The sequence below is a fragment of the Equus caballus genome, chromosome 23 (assembly GCF_041296265.1).
Source record: "Equus caballus isolate H_3958 breed thoroughbred chromosome 23, TB-T2T, whole genome shotgun sequence".
NCBI classification, from domain to species: Eukaryota; Metazoa; Chordata; class Mammalia; order Perissodactyla; family Equidae; genus Equus; species Equus caballus.
In genome coordinates, this window is record NC_091706.1 from 13599962 (window position 1) to 13622796 (window position 22835).

The 22835-nt window shown below is 45.7% G+C and overlaps 1 protein-coding gene across 6 annotated transcripts in view; it reads left to right on the top strand.

Moving 5' to 3' along the window:
- The window catches only part of PTCH1 (patched 1), a 69837-nt gene that overhangs the window by 26572 nt on the left and 20430 nt on the right, over window positions 1–22835 (top strand). For 4 of the 6 annotated variants that reach the window (XM_023627018.2, XM_023627016.2, XM_023627020.2 and 1 more), the window contains 13 exon segments: window positions 3060–3249; window positions 5589–5658; window positions 5764–5855; window positions 7231–7429; window positions 7720–7841; window positions 8662–8809; window positions 9971–10102; window positions 10507–10662; window positions 11336–11434; window positions 11947–12072; window positions 17513–17631; window positions 18199–18601; window positions 19022–19331. In XM_023627018.2, the coding sequence (XP_023482786.1) occupies window positions 3060–3249; window positions 5589–5658; window positions 5764–5855; window positions 7231–7429; window positions 7720–7841; window positions 8662–8809; window positions 9971–10102; window positions 10507–10662; window positions 11336–11434; window positions 11947–12072; window positions 17513–17631; window positions 18199–18601; window positions 19022–19331 (2166 nt within the window). 6 annotated transcript variants of the gene reach the window in all.

The window sequence follows — 22835 nt, forward strand, 5'->3', positions numbered from 1 at the left end:
CTCCCCTCGCAGTAACTCACGTGCATCCATCTTTGTTTCGTCCACGGCACCTGTCACGCCCCAAGATGACCTTACTGGCTGGCTGGCTGTTTGTTGCCTGTTGGCTTCACTGGTCGGTGAGCCTCTCAGAGCAGAGAGCACCCGGTCTCGCCCACTGCAGCGCCCCGCTGCTCAGCAAGTAACACGCACCCCGGGTGCTCGCGGGACGAGGAATTGTGGCACGACTGTAAAGTCAAGTGGATGTCAACTAAACTTTTTAAAAGTTACTGAGTAGTTTTGCAGAAACATTCATATTTGGTTAAACATGAAATGAAATGTTAAGTAAAATATGGCCATGTGGTATGTAAAAATAAATCAAATTTAACTGTACTAAAAAGTAGGATACAGCATAGGTAGTTGAGGAAACTTTAGAATTCGGGGTCTTTCAATTCTGCTTGTTTGGTCCGCCCGTGATGATGAGCTTGTCTTGGTTGAAACCAGTTGTGACATTAGCAAAATACTCATATTTCTCACCAGAGCAAAGAGATAGAACAGTGGAAAGGTCTTCAATTCTAGAGACATGACAAATATACACCTTCATTAAAATATGTGTTTATTGAAGTATATATCTTAAAACATCCGTAAAGGTGACATTATGTAGTCCCTGAGGTGCATTTTCTATCTTGTAGGAAATAGCATCATTTCTGAAAGCCCCTGTGATAAAAAGACTCGATCCTTTGTGAGGCTGGTCTGGAAGAGTGTAGTCCAGGTTCTCAGCGGCTCGAGCCTCGGATTTGACTTTTATTTTGTGTACACCCTTCTCTCCCGTCATCACCTTGTTGGCCATAGTTCCAGGGGCTGCCCTGCTGGGGGCGGGCGGCATGTGCAAGGTGGGGGGTTCTGTGGTCCCACTTCGTTATTGGTGTTTGTTGTTGGTTTTAATTCACCTGAAGTTTTAAGCCTCAGTAAAGGTAAAAGGAAGTGTGGCTTTGTAAGCAGAATGAGAAATCGTGTGCTGTGCCGGTGCCTGAGGAGGCAGGTGGAAATGCTCATGATTTATAGGTGTGGGCCCTTGATGTTGTGTAGCCAGAGAAAGCAAGGGGTGAGCTTTTTTTCAAAAAGGCTGTTTGGAGCTCCTTGGTGTGTAGCTTTTCAGAAGTGACCTCCGGACTGACAGTTGGCCTTTTAGCCTCAAACAGCTTTTCTAACTCTAGAGCATATGGATTGAGTGTCATTCAGCTCACCAGTTAATGAGTTGAAATAATGCATGGTGATTCCTGCCTGGAGAAGCCAGACCCTGCCTGCAGGCAGCTTTAGTAGGGCTCCTGAAAGGCCTGTGGCCTTACCACAGTTCCTCCTCCAGCGGTTTCCTAGTTTTCCTGTGGCCTTGCTTTAACTCCAAATTGATTACAAGGCCTAAGCAATTCCCCAGGGCGTTTGTCAAAGTTTTCTGCACAGGGAGTCTTAATACTTTTTGTAACCAAATTGGTTTTGTAATGAACCAATTTCCCTGTCTCTTCCCCTCCCCCTTTCTCCCTTCCCTTCCTCTCCCCCGCCCTCCCCCTCGTCCTCCCCTCCCGCTTCCAGTCCCTCTCTGACAGGCACGGGATGTTCAACCTCACCTCACAGAGTTCCCAGGTGGCCTTGGCCATCTGTGTGAACCTGCTCAGAGGATCCTGCCAGTCTGTGAATCTGGACTAGGTTTTCTAATGAGGGCATTATTTGCTTTTTAGCCTGCCCCCTTGTTTATAAAATATGCCAAGAGAACGAAACAACCCGCCGTTCCCAGTACTTACTTACTTGCCCCAACCAAATGTTTATGTCCTTGAATACTAAACTTGGAGCAAAAGGGTTCCTCCTCATGGGAAGGCTTACGGGACCGCTGAAGCTTCTCTCGGAACTATAGCTGAAGGCCTGTTTTGGGTCAGCATTCAGCATACCTGGGACTAGGAGCTGTTCACACTCACGTGCTGGCCTTGGAGTGTGTGCAGGGAGGGGGCTCTAGGATTCTCTTTCTGCCTGCCCCCCTCTCGGCCCCTTCCCCGGGGCCCCTTCCTCCTGACCTGGTTGGATCAAAGCACCCTCTCCAGAGCTTCCCCTCGCTGGGGCCGTCCCCACACACCTGCCCGATTGAGAAATGAACCTCCCTTCCCACCACACATCCCAGCCAGGGGCAGCCTTCTGAGCCCAGCTTGTTCTAAAACCACAATTGAAACACAACCCAGGACCTGAGGAAGGAGACGAAAAGGCAGTTTGCAGTAACAGTGTCACTGCACCTCATTGCTTTGGCCGGCCTGCTGGAGAGCCGGGTGGGTGCTGGGGTGGGGGTTCTGGCCTCAGCAGCAGGCTCCGAATCACCTGGGGAGCTTCTGGAACACAGGCTGCCTGCCCCCAGGCACCTCAGAGCCTGGTATCTGTGTTTTCTGGATGCTGACCAGGTGAGTCTGATGGAGCCAGGTTCCAGGACCTGCCCATAACAGCCACGGCTGATCCACTGGGTTCCTCTCAAGTGGGATTTCCTCGTGCACATCTAATATGAAGCACAGTATTTATCTTCTCCTGGCACATTTTGTGCTGAATACTCATTTGCCACCTTTCCTATGTTTCTTTTTAGACAGGGAGAAACATTTCCTTGTTACCTTTGCCAGATTATGCAGGAGAAGAGTGTAAATTGAAGCCATTTATCTTGAAATGAGCTGCAGGGGCACATTGTTTATACAAGTGAAAGAAATTGTAACGGAGCTGTTGGGTCTGGTCTGTGAGGAAAAGGTGTCTGAGTTTTCGCTCCCCTCCCCCTCTGTCCATGTCGGGTGTGTGTTAGAAGGTGCCCGGAGCACGCGTGCATTAGGTTTGCATATGTGGCAGTCACAGTTAATAGGTTTGGTATTTTTTGTATGTTTGTTATTGGTAAAGTTAACATTGCCAATAATATTAGAGTAAATGTTAACCCTCAAACATCAGCCACGCGTTCTCCTCACCAGACTTCATTTATTGCCTATCCTACGCTTCTTGGTGGGGTAACAGAATGTGAATTTGTGGGTATTTTGCTGTTCTAATTGATACCTGTATCTGTTTGTTAGTTGGTGGACGAGTAAGTCGTGAGTTAAATTATACTCGCCAGAAGATTGGAGAAGAGGCTATGTTTAATCCTCAGCTCATGATCCAGACCCCGAAAGAAGAAGGTGCTAACGTCCTGACGGCAGAAGCGCTCCGACAGCACCTGGACTCGGCGCTCCAGGCCAGCCGTGTCCACGTGTACATGTACAACAGGTGAGGCCGAGGGGAGAGGCGGCTGGCTCAGACCCTTTGTTCAGTAAGTAAGGCTGCCCTGGAAATATACCTGGAGTTAGTTCAGATAGTTTCTTAATGAAATGATCTTTTAAAAAATCTTGGTTTGTTTCTAGAGTTTGGTAACAAATCAAATACTTCATAATATATTTTCAGTAAATACCCAAATGAATGTGATCCTTCAAGGAGCCACGTGGCTTTCAAACACTTCTTAACTGAGTGGTTGGTGGGAACAATTTATTTTTCTGCAAGAGAGATGAGGAAATGGCAGTGTAGACATATTCAGTTGCCAGGGAGAATGAGGGAAAAAAAACCATGAAAATCTGTCCTTGTCCATCCACTCTCCACGACCGTCACTGGGTTGGCTCTAAGACCCTTCTAGCTGGAGACAGAGTCCCAGGGCCCACAGGACCTGGGAGAAGGCAGCTCCCTTCGGCGTGCTCTTCTTTTTTCTCGGCGCGCTCAGTTTCAGATCACCTGTGCTGTTGTCCTCAGAACGTCCCAGAGCAAGAGCAGGTGGATGTATGTATGAAAGTGCTCCGGAGACCGTCAGGAGAGGTTTCAGTGCTTTTGTCAGGTCAACGTGGTGGAGAATGCTTCCCCCCCAAAACCTGCCCAACTGCCCCTTCCCATCCCCCTCCCTCGCCCGTCCACAAGGAGCTGGAGGGGAGGCAGCAACCCAGTGCAGTTCTGCAAAATTTTCAAGTGGAGGCCCCGTAAGAGCCTGGAAATGACTGTCCCAGGGCCACTGTAAACATTTCCCATACATTCTTAACATAATGGGACCCTTCCTTAAGAGGGCTTGTCACTTACACACTTAAGGAGATGTGAGTGTCTGTACAATGACGTTACACTCTTAAGCTGAGATGGAACCAGAAAACTTTTATGTATTGGAATGATGAACTTTAAAGAACATCTAGTTCAACCCATCTCATTTTTTAGGTGAGAAAACTGAGAATTAGATTAGTTAGAACATTTGTCCAAATTCATACAGTTATTAAATAGTAGAGACAGGTTTCAAACCCTTTCTTTGGGCTGCAAGCCCAGTGGCTTTTCTAATGCACAGCCATGCCCTTCTCAACGAGCAAGTGGAAGTAAGAGTTAATTGATGAAGTGATGTCGAGAACCTACTCATACAAGATAGTCTGTGTTGATGCCATGTGGAATTACAATGTAAACATGTACGTGGATGGATGTGTGGGGGGATGGATGGATGGATGGATGGATGGGTACCTGGGGCCCTGCTCTCAGGTGCTGACAGTCTAGCGAGGGAAAGGACAGATGTCAGGACAGATATGCATGTAGACATCCAAACACAGGCAGTCCCACTGCAGGCCCTCCAGGTGTCAAGCAGGAGATCTGACAGCAGTGCTCTAGAGTTCAAGAGAAATGGGTCATTTTGAAGAGGACTAGTCACGGAAAGCGTAGTGGGAAGGCAGCGGTTCGGCGGGCGCTGCGGGATGGGGGGGAGGTTCTCCAGGGAAGGGGGCACAGTCCAGAACACGTCTTTGGGTGACCAATAAAAGAGAAAAAGGAGACAACAAAATAGAGCACTTTAGAGAGAGTTTATTTTGATTTTTTTTTCTGTTGGATTTCCCATCCCCACCCTTTCCAAATCTCCTCTTTTTTCGAGTTAGGTTTATCTTCCTAATTTTACGCTCAGAAAGGCATGGACTTATGTAGCACCCTTTTAGAGACAGCAGAACTCTGCAATAATAGATAGGTAATGGAGTTAATTGTGGATCCGGATATAGAATGTCATTGCTATAGGACAAGTCTAGGGCACTGTAAGGTGAGAATCCATCTACCTGGCAGTGTGGTTTACAGCATTCGTGGTTAACAGCAGGAAAGCTCGTTTTGAACGCTATCTGTTAATAAGGGCATATCTACCAGTTAAAAACAGTCAGTAATATTTCCCCACCTGAATATGTGTTAACACTTTATAAACCTTACTAATCTAGTCCCTGCTTATTTTGAATTTGTGATAATTCAACTCTGAGTTATGTGCCCTGAAGTTGTTTAATGTATGTAGAAAAGCAAATTAATGGTGTAAACAAGATTATTGGGACAACACTTAAGAAAACAAGACTTTTCAAGTACTTGGTAGCATTCATTTACATAAACACCCACATGTTAATTACGATTGAGTGTTATCTATTCATTAGAGCAAGCTGGTTGAGAGTCTGCTTGGCAAAGCTCTGCTCGCTTTGACAGATACTTAAAAGTGGTCGACATTGTCCTTCTTTCTATATGTTCTTTGGTTCTGATTTCCTTACTTTATGTCAACGAGAAATTTTTGTCTCTGCTTTTAATTTTAATAGGCAGTGGAAATTGGAACATTTGTGTTATAAATCCGGAGAACTTATCACAGAAACAGGTTACATGGATCAGGTATGGGTTTGTTTTTGTTTGCAAATAAATTCTCAGGAATTCTCAAAAACACCCCCGTGGTATGCGGTAGCCTAATGTGTGGCCTATTCTTTTTAACTTTGACAGATAATAGAGTATCTTTACCCTTGTTTAATTATTACACCTTTGGACTGCTTCTGGGAAGGGGCGAAGCTACAATCTGGGACAGCATACCTACTGTAAGTGTGGGATCTTGTTTTCTGATGCCGGTGATTTCTAAACTCTAGAACGTTTCCGATGTTACTTTATCATTGTTTATTCTATTCCAGTTTTGAGCAAGAAATAAGAACATTGAAATTCCATGTGCATTTTTTGAGTAAATAGTTGGGGGAGAGGAGACTTCAGCAGAATGTTTTTCCTCTTTTAAAAAAAGAGTTCTGTAGGCATCATTAAATTTCATTCACTTTTACCAGTCTATTTATATGCAAATAAATGCAAATTATTTGGAGTATGTGTGATTTTTAACTCTTTAAAATGTATGCAGTTTTGCAGACCAAGCACTTTCATAGGTTTAGGTGATTTTTAAGGAGAGAACTTGTTAGCGGGTACATGTCAGAAGTAAGTATTTTGAGTTAAAGTTCAAGATCTTCTTGTGAAGTGAAATGCTAGCCTTTCTTTGGATCACATTAATGACGTTTGCCGGGGAATCTGCTATCAGTGAAGGCCGTGGTGGGGAGGCTTCACAGGTTAGCAGTTGGGTATTATATAGACTGCGTCGTTTAAGGAATAGTTGTTAATCAGTGTAGACATTTTCAGTTAATTGTGCGAGAGTTAGTGCTTGGGTTATTGTTTCTGTCCTAGCTTGCACATATCTGCAAAAGCAATTTGGAGTGGCCATACCCTGACCTTCAGTGTACAGTTTTAGATGGGAAATAAGGGGTTTTGTGTTTTCTGGTTGGGAGATTCTGAATAATGACTTCAGCCTGGGTAAGCAGCTACAGTGTGGTTTGAACCACATAACAGGCAGCCAAAAGCCTTTCTGGTCTGTCAACAGCACAAATTCAAAAGTGAATGTGGGGGGAAGTGGCCTTGATGGCGGTGATGGCAGAGGCTGCAGGGGGCTTGCGGGCTTGACTGCCAGTCTGTCAGAGAGAGCTCATAAGTATGGGATTATTAAAGGTAATGGAGATCAAATGTTTTGATTGATGACATTTACAAAGCATTTATTAGGCTGACAAGTGCTAATTTGACTTTGTGATTCCTTCTCCCTCCCTGACCCCCTTAATTTTGAATCTCACTCTTCTGCTTAGAAGCACCCATTGGCTAATTTCGTTTTTAGGTATTAGATACGATATATCTGCAAGGCAAGATTCTTGGGTGCCTTCGTTAATTTACAGCCTCTCTGTTTGCGATCTTCATTCATGAATTATTTTCCTGACTTAGGTTTTCATACAGATACCCCTGAAAGGAGCGTGTGTTTCTTATGCCAGGGCCCAGAATTGAGCATTACCAGAAAGCCTCATGCAATCCAGATGCGATGTGTGCAGTGTTCTCGTGACTTTACTAAGGGCCTGGGAGCCTCTTCATTTGCTCACCTCCTAATTTCTTTCACAGAGGTAAGCCTCCTTTACAGTGGACAAACTTTGACCCTTTGGAATTCCTAGAAGAGTTAAAGAAAATAAACTATCAGGTGGACAGCTGGGAGGAAATGCTGAATAAGGCTGAAGTTGGTCACGGTTACATGGACCGGCCCTGCCTCAATCCAGCGGATCCAGACTGCCCCGCCACAGCCCCCAACAAAAACGCCACCAAAGTGAGTACAGCACTGATTCTCTCAGGAGGGACAGAGACGAAAACCTGATGGTTTCCCCCATTTTTAGTTCTATTATTTTAATTTTTAATATTTCATTCTCAACTTTTTTGTCCATGGAACTAAATTTGTTTATGGAGCTAAACTTTGCTGTAGGATTTGCCATATGCCTCTCATTAGCCTTGTTATTAATGTTCTCTCTGAAACAAACAAGCCCTTAATGCGCTGGATTTTAACAAGGCATGTGACCTGCCTACTAATTCTCGTCATTATGTGGCTGTCTTTTATTTTAGCCTCTTGATATGGCCCTTGTTTTGAATGGTGGATGTCATGGCTTATCCAGGAAGTATATGCACTGGCAGGAAGAGCTGATTGTGGGTGGCACTCTCAAGAACAGCACTGGGAAGCTCGTCAGGTAACCCGACACACAGGGAAATCCAAGCCCTCTATGTCTTGTCCTTTCCTCCGAAACCACTTCCCTTCTGACATCTCCAAGTGTATTGGTGTTAATACACAGCTGTCACCCTATCTAGCTGTGTCTAGTGTAATCGAATCTTAGGAAACCTTAGTGGACCAGACCAGCTCACACAAGCACCTTGTGGGGAAATTTTCCGGAGCAGATTTGTCGTTTTCATCAAGACTGCAGTGAGTCACTGCAGGGTTTTAGAAGATCTGCCAATTATGTAGAAAGTTGGGACAAGTGTGAAGCAGGTGAAGACATTGGTCCTAGCAAGTAAGCTTGAATGATGTGAGCTAAACTCCATTACAGACTGTCAAAGGAAAAGACCAACAAGTGATGGCTAAACAAGAGTTACCCTCATGCCCTCCTGGGCTCCGCTCCATCAGGTGTCAGGCTCTCGGCCTGAGGTCTCTCCCTCGGGGAAGCGGAAGTCTGGGATTTCTGCACAAGCGGGTGAGCGGTGCTGAGCCCAGCGTATCTGCTCAAGCTATCTACTTCTCCACCCTTCCTGTTTCACTGAATAGAAACTGAGAAAGGAAATTGCCTATTAATTTAATTTGGAGGTATATCTGTAAAAAGTTTGTCGGGTTACACCTGAAATATGGTACATCAGTCTATTAAATAAAATAATCGTCTGGGTCCCCTTTCAATGGGAGCATGTGCTCCTGTGGAAGGACTGAATGGCTGTGGGTGAGTTAGGGGCTCCGTCGGGGTTTTCTGCACTGAAAGCTGCTTCCCGGGGATGCTGATGTTGCTTCTTGTCACCCCGCTGCAGCGCCCACGCCCTGCAGACCATGTTTCAGCTAATGACCCCCAAGCAAATGTATGAACACTTCAAGGGGTACGAGTATGTCTCGCATATCAACTGGAATGAGGACAAGGCTGCAGCTATCCTGGAGGCGTGGCAGAGGACCTACGTGGAGGTAAATCACTGAGGTTCTGACACCCACCTTTGAAGCTCAGTACAAACCCCTTAGTTATGAAATAAATACTTCATTTTAACAACTTTTTAAAACATTTGTTTTTTCATTAGAATTTATTTACTAAACGGATTGTAATTCTGGGAACTTGGTGGGATGAAACCTTTTCTTTCCTTTACTTGATATTGAAAATCTTAGTATCTTGGCAATGCTAATTCTAATTGGGATGCCCTGAAACATTCTGGGTAACCAGTTGTGGACTCCTGAGCTGAGGCCTAACAGTGTTTAAAAAAACACTTGGTTAGGAAGAAAAGGTGTCTGGAAAACATTAGCAAGGCATAGAATCTGTTCACAGCTGCAGTCCCCTTAGTTAGGTCATGTGACAGGAGCTGGCCTTTGTTTCCCAAGCAGTGACCTCTGCTGAGCTGCATGTGACCTTTTGAAAGTGGCCAGCAAATGAAGGGGGGAGGGGTCTGCGTAAGAACGAGTTGTTTTGGATGAGGGGGACCGCAGATCCCTTGTAGGGTGATGGAGAGAATAGCCAACTGAGGCTAAGAGTAACGAAAGTGTTGGGGTGAGCTTCAGTCTCGCCACTCACCACAGCCCCCCCTGCTCACCACAGCCCCCCTGCTCACCACAACCCTACCTGCTCACCACAGCCCCCCCTGCTCACCACAGCCCCCCCTGCTCACCACAGCCCCCCCTGCTCACCACAGCCCCCCCTGCTCACCACAGCACCCCCTGCTCACCACAGCACCCCCTGCTCACCACAGCCCTACCTGCTCACCACAGCCCCCCCTGCTCACCACAGCACCCCCTGCTCACCACAGCCCTGCCTGCTCACCACAGCCCTACCTGCTCACCACAGCGCCCCCTGCTCACCACAGCCCCCCCTGCTCACCACAGCCCTACCTGCTCACCACAGCACCCCCTGCTCACCACAGCCCTACCTGCTCACTTGGTTAGCCATAGCCTTCATTGTCCCAGACCCAGGGTCATTTAGTGTTAGTTCAAGTTCAAACCTAAAGCATGTAGAACTCTTTCTAATGCATCATGAAAAAGTGGGGGTTGGGTGGAGGGGACGTGTCCCCCGAGGTCTGTGCTATTGAAGCTCCTTCAAGCTTGAATTCCATTTGGGACTTGATCCTTATGTTGTGACCACAGGTGGTTCATCAGAGCGTCGCTCAGAACTCCACTCAGAAGGTGCTTTCCTTTACCACCACCACCCTGGACGACATCCTCAAGTCCTTCTCTGATGTCAGCGTCATCCGGGTGGCCAGTGGCTACTTACTGATGGTAACAATCAATTCAGTTCTCCTGGGGAGTTTTGTTGTTTTTCAGTTTTTACCTTTCCATGACCGCTCCTGCTTTTTAACTGCTCTTAACACACACGTGCATCCAAGACAGAGAGAGCTCGGCTTCATAACGGTTTAGAAAGTGGTCGTTTGAAGCATTTGTACCCATTTGCAGTTTGCCCATCTTTGACTCATAGCATTTTGTGTGATGTCTGTAATGTAAATTGTTGTATAAGGATTTAATAAGTTCTACCTTTTGATTTGGGTGACGGGTGGGGGAAAACATTAGAATCCTTACACATTCTAATGTTTGGCTTTTGTTTGTGTCTCCCCCTCCCTTTTCTCCCCCTTCTCCAACTGCCCTCCGTTCCTTTACCTGCCCCCTCCCCACTGTTCTGCTTGCAGCTTGCCTATGCCTGTTTAACCATGCTGCGCTGGGACTGCTCCAAGTCCCAGGGTGCCGTGGGGCTGGCTGGCGTCCTGTTGGTTGCACTGTCAGTGGCTGCAGGATTGGGCCTGTGCTCATTGATCGGGATTTCCTTTAACGCTGCAACAACTCAGGTACTAAAGGAGCCATCCATTCGCTGTTTGTCAACAAACACCTTTCCCCAGGCTCGGCCCAGCCGGCCTTCTCTGTGTCCATGGCACGTAAGGGGTCTTCCAGCCTTTTCCACAAGGATGCCGCATTTCTCAGGGGAGTGCCATCTCTAAATAGACCGCTCGCAGTGGGCAGAAGATCTGAATGGGCTTGTTGATTAGTAGAGAAGCTTCACTTATCAGTGGAATGTAGACCATTAATTGGAGCAGTGGTTCCCAGACTTTAGTGGGGGTTAACGTCATCACTGGAGGGCTTGTGAAAACTCGGACATCTGGCCCACCCCTGAGAGCGTCTCATTCAGTCAGTCTGGGGGGCAGGGAGTTATCAGCGGCACTGGTCGAGGTCTCACACGCTCTGGGAACCGCTGCTTTAGATGGGTTAGACCCCTTCTCATTTGTTAATGTTGTATGTGGAGCTTAGAAATACAAATGTACAAGATCTCCTGTGAGCTAAAACTGCTAGACTCTAGGGATTTAACTGTCAGATGAAGCTAAGCTCTTCGCCATGAGTTAATGTCAGCTGTCCTTTGGGAGGCTGCTGGGGTGTTGGCAGCACCGTTTGTATAGAGCTTTAGAATGATCAGAAGTGGCCCTCACCTGTCTGATACACTGTGCTTCTTTTTTTTTTTTACTGCAGGTTTTGCCATTTCTTGCTCTTGGTGTTGGTGTGGATGATGTTTTCCTTCTGGCACATGCATTTAGTGAAACAGGACAGAATAAAAGAATCCCTTTTGAGGTAATAGAAAAACAGAAGAAGAAAGCTTTGGGACAGCCAAAGCCCCCTCTGCTCCTGAGTATTTGTCCTTTCATTCCTCTCAATCTGGCCCAGTAAATATTTTAGTCCCAAGTCAGATGACATGTTACTGGCTCTGAATAAGCAAAGTAAGTTAGAAGAATCTCAAGACACATTCCAAAGGCCATACTTGCTTCTCTGGGTTTTTTTTCATTTTGTTCCCTTCCCTTCCCTGGTTTTAAGTCATTTAAAAATTGACTTAAATCATTATCTTGCAGCTTTGTGCTTTGGGTGGTGATAACCGTGAACAACACATGACTCTGTAGTTACTACTGAAAACTTTTCAATGCCAGTGTCGGGGGTAGGCAGAGATGTATGTCCCTTTCACATCCCTAACGTCAGCATTATAAACTACCAGTTGTGTTGTTTTGCTATGTGTTTGAATTGTTCACATGCTCTGTGCTCTCAGGGGACCCGCCCTGTGAGCTCTCAGCACTGTGGTCTCTCGTCCTCAGGACAGGACCGGGGAGTGCCTCAAGCGCACGGGGGCCAGCGTGGCCCTCACCTCCATCAGCAATGTCACAGCTTTCTTTATGGCCGCCTTGATCCCGATTCCCGCTCTGCGGGCATTCTCCCTGCAGGTGAGTTTCCAGTGATGAACTCGGTGGGGATCCGTGAGCACTGTCCTAACGCTGCCCATCGCAGGTCTGCTGATCCCCACTGCCGTGCCGACGGCGCTGCTGCTGCAAGTGAAGTGGCAAGTGAAGTGGCATGCTGTCGCCCAGTGCCCCTGGGAGTGGATAGTGCTTCCAGCAGTAGCCCTGACACTCACTCTAAAAAACATTCCAGACTTCTGTCATTCTTTTCAAGCTCTAGAGCCCCGATGTTTGTGGCCTGGGTATTATCAAGACCTGCTGCCATAGGGAGTTGCCCCTTCCTTTCTAGTTAAACTAAAATAGTACCAGGGCCACTGCATGTAGGACCCTTGTAGGTCCTCCTCCAGACAGTCACGAGTCCTCTGGGTTGGTCCATGGGGCAGCCCGTGCTTGGCTGTCCCTGCTTCTAAACCCTATTCTCAGTTTCTGGGTTTATTCCTCTCCTTTGTTGGCACCCTCAGCCCAAACATGCCACCCTGTCTCCCTCGATTTCCCTAAAGCAGCCCCAACACAAGGCAGGTGTAGACAGCAGACTTCACTGACTGTGAGGATGAGGGTGCAGTGTAGCCCGCGCTAGGCGGTACCTTCCAGCTGAGCGCTGGGTACCACTGTATGAGAACATAGCCATTCTCTGCCTGCAACCGGATTCGTTGGTGGCCCTTGTTGCCACCTCTGTTTCATTGGCCAGCCTCCACAGTCTCTCCCATCCACTCTTCTCCTTCCTTTTGCTCCCATACTCCCCTCTCAAGCCACCCAAGAAAACTCAACATTCCTCTACCTTCCTTATGCAGAGCAGTTTGGCCCTCCGCATTGTTCTGCTCTCTCCTTTCAAACCTAGAGGCCATCAAAGTGTTGTTTTTAAACAAAGCCAGCTTATGTGAATGGTAAGAATGGAGAGTTCCCTAGGCTGCAGCCAGGGTCCATTCTGTGCTGGGCCTGAAGCACTGGCGTTGCCCTCCAGGGACCTGAGATTCATAGGGACCTTGAGATCGGTCAGTGCAGAGAGGACAAAGGCTACTTGGCCAGTTTGTGTTGTGGTCTTCCTAAGCCCAAAATGGTTTAGGGTTTTGATAGCTCAAGGACATTATTGAAGTTTTGTGAACTAAATTCCAATTTTAGAGCTTCAGCTGTTTTCTAAGAAAGATTAAAGGAGTAATGGCTTTTCCCTTTCTTTCTTTTTCTCTTACACTAGGATATGTGATTCATGAGATGGGCAGGTTTTTACAGGAAACTACTCTTGGTGTCAGTTTTTAAACTGTTGGTATCCAGCCTGTTCATACCGCTTTACTCTCTTTAATCACCAAAGGGTTCTAAGGACCGTGACCAGGAGGAGAAATCGATAAATCCCAAATTAGCTTTCTGTTTATATTTTTGTCAATATGTTTAGCTCTTTTTTAGTCTTCATATTTGAATTTCATTTCACTAATTACTGATAAAGACCTAACAACTAATGATTCTGTTGTGTTTAGAACAGTGGACTAGTTTAATATTTAGTGGAAGATAGAGCATGAGAGAAGATTTCATACCAATCACTAAAATACTAAAAATACTAAAGAAAAAGCGTATTTTTATTATAAATATATATGAAACTGTAACTAGAAATAGTGAGTGAATAGGCAAATAAAGTTAAGTCTGGAACTGGGACCAAAGCTCAGGAAAATGGGAATATATCTAACCGCTTAGTAATATGGAAGATAAGTACAAGGTGGCCGCCAGTCCTTGGTCCTTTCCGCAGAGGCGCGCCCCGCGGCGCCCTTGCGCGTCCTGGCCCTGCTCCTGCTCTGTGTGCAGCAGGTGCATATGGAGGAGCTGTCTTTCAGCAGTGGGACCCTCTCTTCGGGACTCTCCTCTCCTGCTGGCCTCCCCTCGCTGTTCCGTGTCTGCTCTGCCTCATGCTCCCTCTTCTCTTCTCGTCCCCTCGCCCATGTGCTCCTCTCCTCTCTCACTACCCACTGACAATTCATCAAGGCACACTCTCCTTTAATGATATCCTATGGTGTGGTGGTCTGAAAAGCTCCATGAGCTTTCCTTATGCCTTTTAGAAAATCCAGTATGCTAAGTTCTCCCAAGGTAAGCGCCTTACTGAGATGAAATGAGTACTGTCAGTTCTGCATTTCTATCCAAGCTGGTGGAGTATCACTTTAGAAAGTTGCATCTACAGCTTCCAGGAGTCCTCATTTATTCCATAGTGGCTTCCCAGGACACTGGCTCATTCTCTGTCAAAAAACAAACCAACAAAACCAAAAAAAAAGGAAAGAAAATGTAAGAAAAAAAGAAATGAGAGAGAATGTGCCATGATTTTTGCAGTGGCCATCAGAAACTTACACTGGTTTCCTTTTCAATGCATTGATATTCTAATTTGGCCATTATGTAGCTTCTCTTTCCTTTGGTGAAGTGTGTTACACTGTGACTCTGGCTATTCGTTTGTGTTTATTCTTTTAGGATGCTTCAGATTAGGCAGCAACAGGGACAGACCCCAAGTGGTTCTGTCCAGTCATAAAGACATGCTTTCTCCCTGTGGAACTTTTCCAACTTCGTAGCCTTATCAAAATACATGGAATTTTTTTTCCCCAAAGAAACTGTGTTAGACTTTGTCAATCTCCATCCATCTGTCCAAATGCCACCCTATATCAAAAAGCGGTGTCACCACCTGTAATTCTTTAGGAACCGACGCCCTGCACTGGGGCTTTGCTGGTACCTGAATGGTATTTGTTCTTCAGTGAAAACTCCCAGCACAAAATGCCTTATTGTTCCAATGGTGAGGGGGTTTGGATGAGGCCCCTCTAGGCAGGGCCAGTCCGCCTCTGCACTTGACAAGTGTCTCCTGGGGCCGTGTAGTTGCCCCCTGGGGGCTGGGATGTTTCCTTCAAGCACAGGAATTGGTGCAGGTCATCCCCGCCACCTTTTCAGATTTATTTGCAGTTCCTTAAACTCCCCCGGCTCCAGCAGTCATGCTTCTCCCTTCCTGAGAAAGCCTTGCCATTCACTTTTACTGTTTTGATGCACTTTGGGGGGCGTTGACGTTCTGCCTTTTTCTTGTCAGAACCCGTTCTCCCTGTGTATGTCATGTGCCGTTTGACGGTAAGTTTAGATGGGACACTGCTTTGGGGTTCATCTCCCATCCCTTCATTTCCACCACACATCCCTCCGATCGAAGAGCCTGGCATCAAGTTACTCCCTAGCCACTGCGGGATCGTCAGTGTTATTCTCGCCAGAACGCCAGGGCCACATGTGTCTGCCCACATGGCTCATAGTTCCACAGTTTCTGCCCTCGTCCTTGGGGACTTCCGTTTAAAGTGAGATATACAGAGTTTCTCCTCTATGTTCCTCTCCAGAATTCTAAAATAATAATTTAAAAAACAAAATAACAACCAAAAATACCTGTAAGGATTCCACCCCCAGGATTAAATTTTCCCGGAAAATCTGAAAAAATCAGACCTGTTCTTCCCAGCATCCATATTGTCTGATTGGTCAGGAGTCCTAACCCAGCCTGTGTCCAACCTCTCTGGAAGTGACCAGATCTGACAAGAACTCCCAGGTCTCAGTTGGTCTGAGGGTTGGCATCAGGCCTGTGTTTGAATCTGATTTACTGGGTAACCTCAAACAGGTGACCTTCCTCTGCACCAGGGGGTCTTTATTATTAGGTAATGGCATCAACAGTAATAATAATGTCTATCGTGGTTGCTGTAGGAATCGAATGAATCGTGTCTTAACCACCTGATCTCCCACCGCTCCTCCTTTCTCTTCCCCAACAGAATTTTAAGCCCAGCAGTACTAATGGCTGGTGCCAGATGTGTCCCTCTCAGACACTGCCTGTCGGATTTCCTCCACATGGGCCATCCTTCCTCCCTGGTCCCATCAGAGGTCTTTTTTTGTCTTTTGCATCTCCCCGAGAAACCTTCCTTGCCCACCCTCCACTCCCCATGCACTCTCCCCTTCCCCCCCACTCCATGCACTCTCCTCCTCGGAGCCGCTCTGGACCCTGGGCGTGCTTTCATGACTGTGTTCATCAGCCTGGACTGTAACTTGTGTATAGGTCTGGCTGTGTCCATCCTTGAGAGCAGGATTTTGTCCTGTTTATCTTTGCGTCTCCAGTACCCAGCATGGTGTCCCAACTTTTCTTTTTAAAGTATTTGTCTCTTGGATAACTCCTGTGGTGAAAACAGTGATTTGCTTATGAAAACAAGCCTATCAGGCAGGTCTTTAAAATACACACATCAGAATGGTAAATTCACAGGTTTCATGTATTTTGAATTGATTTGTTTTCAAGGCAGACTAAGAAGAGAGGGGTTAGGTAATTTTTAAAAGGAGACCCTCAGTTGTTTTTTGGTTTTGTAGAATTGACAGGGAATTGATTACTGGCAGGCATCTCCCTGAACGTGGGCTCGCCGCTGCCCTGGAGCGAGCGTTCACAGGTACCGTCCAAGCCCTGTGTGGACCCTCCTCGGCAGTTGTCAGGTACCTCTTAGGATCAGGTTGCTTTTCTCTCCCTGAGACGTTTGCCTCATTTGAGAAGGCTTTAGAATGAAGCAGTTCTTTGAAAAACCTCATAAGAGTTTTTAATTTTGAAAAAACTTTCTGCTGATTTCTTGGTTGCTCAGCATTCCAGTTACATTTTTGATTGTGCTGCTGCTTTCCATGCCTGTCCGAACGGGAGAGGACAGCCCTTTCAGCTGTGCTGTGTTGACTTTTGCCTGTGAACAGCCCAATTGTGTACTTTTTAGTAGGTCACCAGGAGATCTGCCACAGCACTGCAGACCCTGGCCCGTGTTTATTCTAGGTTATGCAGTGACTTTTGAATCTGTCCTTATTTACTCTGCATACTGTAATCACTCACAGGAGTTTCTGCTTAACTCTGCATGGCCTTTCTGTCCTGCGCCTGCACCCCCGCAGGCTCCTGCAGGGGCTTTTTGGAATGTGCCTTTTAAAAACCTCAGGGGACGTGTTTGAAATTTTATTTCATGTTTTAAAGGTGACATTTTCATATACTCAGTCTACTTTCTGTCTAAGTTTTCTAAGTGTGAAATCAGGTTTGCATGAACTCTTAGAAATGTTCAGAGAGGGAAACCTTCCTTTTTGTTTTGAATTAAAACTTCTCAAGTATATTGCACGTTCTGCCTTTGTAGATTTGGTTTGGTTAGGTTGCTAGCAAGATGCTAGTTAAGTCCCTACGTTTGTACTTTATGAGTTCATAGAATTATTAGAGATGGGAAGGGTCAGAATGATGGGGGCCTGTCCCAGTCAAATGGTCTCTTAATGATGGAAGAGAAGCAAAATGCTGAGAAACTCCGACGTTTATTTCAGTTTTAAACACTTCAGTAGGAAAGTGAAAGAAAGATGTTTAAAACATCTTTATTTTCAAAGCAGTCCTCTGACTGGAAGGAGACATATTGGTGACCTCTGCAATTTTTTTTCCTGCCCCCAGGCGGCTGTAGTAGTGGTGTTCAATTTTGCTATGGTTCTGCTCATTTTCCCTGCAATTCTCAGCATGGATTTGTATCGACGTGAGGACAGGAGATTGGATATTTTCTGCTGTTTTACAAGGTACATTTTCTGGCTGCTGTGGCCTTGGAAGGGCGTACTGTTAATGGGGCTTGTTCTGGTGTGCTGGAGGCAGGGCCGACAGTGGGCAGAGGAGGCTTCCCTGGGGCCGCCAGTCACTGGGAGTCTCCCCTCCCCCCACCACACGTGCTCACGGCCCTGAGGTTCTGGTACATGTGATCATTTTTTCTGTCATGGACCAATATTGCTGATTGTTAGGAGTATTTCATATCTCTGTGAATTAGGGCAGAACCAAGGTTGAAAAGCACCCATCTGGAAAAAATATCCCTTCCGGTGGGGTGTTTTGTTAGGAATTATGCTTTGACAGGGTTCGTCAGCATTTTACTTGATTTTGTCAGCCAAATTCAGGATCAGCCATCCATTTGGCCTCTTTTGACTTACTCATGTGTAAGTCAGATGGATAAATCAGGTGATGTTTATGGAGTTCGACGATATGCTGTTTCTCTCCTAAATCAGAGCTATGTAAAATACGTATTATCAGCCACTGGCAAAAATGAAAGCACGCTTCCCTGTTTCTGTATAACGGTGCAGCGTCTCCCCTTCTTGCAGCCCCTGTGTCAGCAGAGTGATTCAGGTGGAACCTCAGGCCTACACGGAGACGCAGGATAACACTCGCTACAGCCCCCCGCCCCCCTACAGCAGCCACAGCTTTGCCCATGAAACACAGATCACCATGCAGTCCACCGTGCAGCTGCGCACCGAGTACGACCCTCACACACACGTGTACTACACCACTGCCGAGCCTCGCTCTGAGATCTCTGTGCAGCCTGTCACCATGACCCAGGACACCCTCAGCTGCCAGAGCCCCGAGAGCACCAGCTCCACGAGGGACCTGCTCTCCCAGTTCTCTGACTCCAGCCTCCACTGCCTCGAGCCTCCCTGCACCAAGTGGACGCTCTCGTCATTCGCTGAGAAACACTATGCTCCTTTCCTCTTGAAACCAAAAGCCAAGGTAACCCACCAGAACAGAAGACTCTTCCTGCCTCAAGAAATAACAGGCTTCTATGGAAGTCGTTAGACTGCTTGTTTGGGTGGGTGTGATATATTTTAGGCCTCCAAAAGAGTCAGTCCTTTTAAGACGTGGGGCCCTTTTAATGAGCTCATCTTCTACAGGAGTGAATGTCTATGTAGCAAGTGTTTCCATGACTTTAGAGCAACTCCTTGCATTTCAAACGTTTTATTCTTCATGAGCTTGCTTAAAAATGCGATTCCCGTGATGGTATCTTTTTCTCTCTGGGTGGATGCCCCCTGCATGCTATGTCAGGGCCAGTTTGGTGGCTAAATGAGGTATAAACCAAACAGCTTACCCTTGTCAAGGAAGAGGGAGCTGTGTTCCTCTGGGTCTGATGCTGTGCCTCTTATTCTCTTGCAGGTCGTGGTGATCTTCCTTTTCTTGGGCTTACTGGGGGTCAGCCTTTATGGGACCACCCGAGTGCGTGACGGTCTGGACCTTACAGACATTGTGCCTCGGGAAACCAGAGAATATGACTTTATTGCTGCCCAGTTCAAATACTTCTCTTTCTACAACATGTATATAGTCACCCAGAAAGCAGACTACCCGAATATCCAGCACTTACTTTACGACCTTCACAAGAGTTTCAGTAACGTGAAGTATGTCATGTTGGAAGAAAATAAACAGCTTCCCAAAATGTGGCTGCACTACTTCAGAGACTGGCTCCAAGGTAAGATGCTGCTGGAGGGCGTTTGTCCTCTGTGCGTTCAGCTTCCACAAGTTCCTTTGTTCACTTTATTAACGTGTTAGATTATAGTGTAACACTGACATGTTTCATTGACTTCTCAGTGTTGCTTAAAATTCTTATATAGACTGTTTCTGGGGCAACCTCCCAAATCTGGCTTTTACCTATAAAATGATGCAAACAATGCAAACGGGTGACTCAGGAACTTCTGTAAGAATTTATGAGTGCACGTTAAGAAATGGGAAAGTGTGTTATAAACTATGGAGCTGGATGCTTGTAGTGCTCTTTTTTTGGCTGGTGGCTACTTTGGTGACCAAGTGAAATCAAAGTGCTGATGGGACTTCTAGGCTGACTCATTGCCATGTCATAGTTTACTAAACCAGTAGATTTTGCATCTATGGTGAATATAATTTAAAATTCCATATTTTGACCATCTTTTGACTCGGCACATGAAGTAAACTTATAAATGCTTAATCACATTTAGTGGTATTTCGTAAATAATCAAATTCTGCTTTAAAATGTCTTTGTTAGCTTCTTATCATGTTCTTAAAAACATTCCTAGGAAATAATAGTAAACTGGAAAAAAAAAAAAGATCTAAATTTGCTCCTAACTGCTGACTAAATATGAATGTATTCAGTGATTCCGAGAGCATCTGTTCATTTATTCTCTGTTGACACATGCAAAGTAAAGTGGAGAATCAAGATAATTATCCACACAATTCCAGGAAAAATGCTTTTACTGAAATACCCAAATAATTATGGCCCCAAACATTTTTTGGCTTCAGTTATCCAAATGATTGTCTTAATTTCCCTCTTAATTAGGTTTGTTTAAACACAGATTTGAGTGCCTTTTTTGGTCTTAAGTCAGTACACTTGTATGTAAAGATTAAGCAGCCAATTTCCCTGTGAGTTTGCATGAAATGATAAACAGCTTGAGGTTGATTCAAATCTGTTCAGTGCAGTTTCTGACCTTGACTAGTGTTCCTAGAATTTTGTTCAAATATGTATAGCCTTTTTTGAGGAAAGCAAAGAGAACTGCATGACGTTAATATTATTTTTTTAATTATGCTCTTGAGATTAACTTGAATTTGTTCCAAGTCTTATTTTTTACAGTAGTTTTGGAGGCAGTGTTTTTCAGATAATGAGTAAAATGAGAGGTTCCCTGCTTTTCATTTTTTCGCCACTGGCCAAAGACATGCAAATAACTTGCCACAAATGACGAGGAGACCTGCAGTGCACTGCCAGTATCTGAGCAAAGGAGAGTCACTGTAGAATTGATTTCAGTGTCTTCGGCCATTCCTTTGGACGCTCAATATGGCATGTTAGAGCTTGGGAAGTGGGTAGAGGGTTATTCTCTTCAGGCAGTGCAGAGGGCTAACCTTTTTATAGCGTATCGTAAATTATCCATATGCTTTCATCCCTTTTAAAGACCTAAGGCAGTTGGCCTTGAGAATCTTTGTAAAAGGTGCATTTGAATCATGTTTTGATCACTAAGTCAACAGCAGCCACTTAGACCAAGTGAGATCCATTCATGCTCCTGAGTCCAGATCCGGGCAGCCGTGGGACTCCGCGTCTGACAGGAGGTCCAGCAAAGCACTGTGCACAGAATGGCCAGGTGCTGGGGCCCTTGGCTAACTAGACGTTTTCAGTCCTATTAAGTGGTTGATTTGGCCTTTGAATGTTTCCTCCAAGGAAGTAGTTATCCTTGAATCCGCTTCCCTTCAGAACATTTTGTGGTTGTTAAGTGATGGGACCCTCATTGGTTTTTAACGGAATTAAATAGTAATTCCATTAAAAACCATGTCATTCCATTGGTCCTTATCAACATCCCAATAGTTTTTTGGGGTTTTTTTTACTCGTAAAAATATATAATGGTAATAAAGAAATTACCTCACATGTCATCTTTAAACACACATGCACATAAAGTGAAAATGGAGATAAAAACCACACTGTGCATCATGTCCAAATGGTATTGGTTTATATTTCACACTTAATTATGCAAATCAAATTCAGATTAACATTTTCATTTTAGGGTCCCATATCAAAGAAAAATTGACAATTGGGTTATTTAGCTCAGAACTTTACACTAGAAAATAATTTTTAGTATAAAATATTTAAAATGAAAAAAGTTCTAACTAAAACTTTCATGTTTTGCTGTAAAATGTCACAGTTCCTTTCTGCAGAAGCATGCATGGGTTGGAATATGAAATGCTGGGCAAGGGATGATGGAAACCAGTCCTTGTCCCTTGCTTTGTGTCCAGGATCATGCATTGTGCATACACTTAGGCCAACCCATTGTTGCTTGAGCTTTTTGGTAATTAGTCAGAAAATAGGATACTGATTATGAAAGGACTTAACTTTTCCATGAAGTCTGACTGTTTCTCATGTGCCTTTGAATCCCCAGTAGAGTGAATGGCGTGTGGGGGTCCGGCATAGGTGGTGAGTTAATCTGAATTGCTGGCAGGGCTGACCTCCTCAAATCAGGTCTGTCTTCCTTTGTTTCACTCTAGGGTGTCCCCAGAGTCTTAGTGTATACATGGTTAAATCTGCGCTCGAATTTTTCAGACCCCTCATTTCCTACCAGACGTCGTGGGTGCCCAGGTTAACTCTGCTGATCTTCTCGTGCCTCCAACAAATGCTTCTGGCACAATGGTGTGTTCAGGACAACTTAGAGCATCGATGCTTCAAGCTGACCCTGGACTCAGGCTGCCTGGGTTCAAAGCTTAGCCCGAACACTTCCCTGCCGGGTGGCCTTCATCAAGTTTCTTCACCTTTTCCTCTCCTTGTTCCTCCTCTGTAAAGTGGGAACCCTCACAGGAACAGGGTTACCTCACGCGGTTGTTGTCCGAGCTAAATGAGGGGTAGTTGGCGTAAAATGCCAGCCAGTGCTCACAGAGCTTGAGCTGCTCTTTAGGATTGGCGGATCAGAAGGGAAAGGGTTAAAGTACATACAAGCCATGAAGTGATGAAAATTCTATTATGGTGAGGAAAACAGACCAGGCCTCGTTTTTGGGGGGCAGAGGGGTTGTTTTTCCCCTCCTGTTTATTTTTTTCAAGAACAGAAAAAAAGGCTCTAGGTAATAAAATAACATCTGTTCAATACGGCTTGTTGTGTGCATGCCTTGCTATGAAAAACCGTCTGTGTGAGAGTCGAGAGCCGGCTGGCCTGGTGGTCTTCCCCGCCTGCACCCCTCCACACTCACCCCAACAGCGCCTTCTGTCACCACTGAGCCCACAGTCTCTATCCCGAAATTGTTCGTTTAAAAACAATGCCCACAGCGATGTGTGGAGAAGGTTTAAAGAGACAGAGCTGGAGACAGAGAGGCAGGGTCCTGTGTTCCCCTCTCCCCACAACTTGAAACCCCAGAGCTTAACCATTCTGAGCACTGATGGAACTCGTTTTTTTTGGGGGGGGGGGGTCTTTGAAGTCACTTAAGGCATGTCTTGAAATAAACCCTTCTCCCTTCCTACTGGCCGTGTCTAACCCAT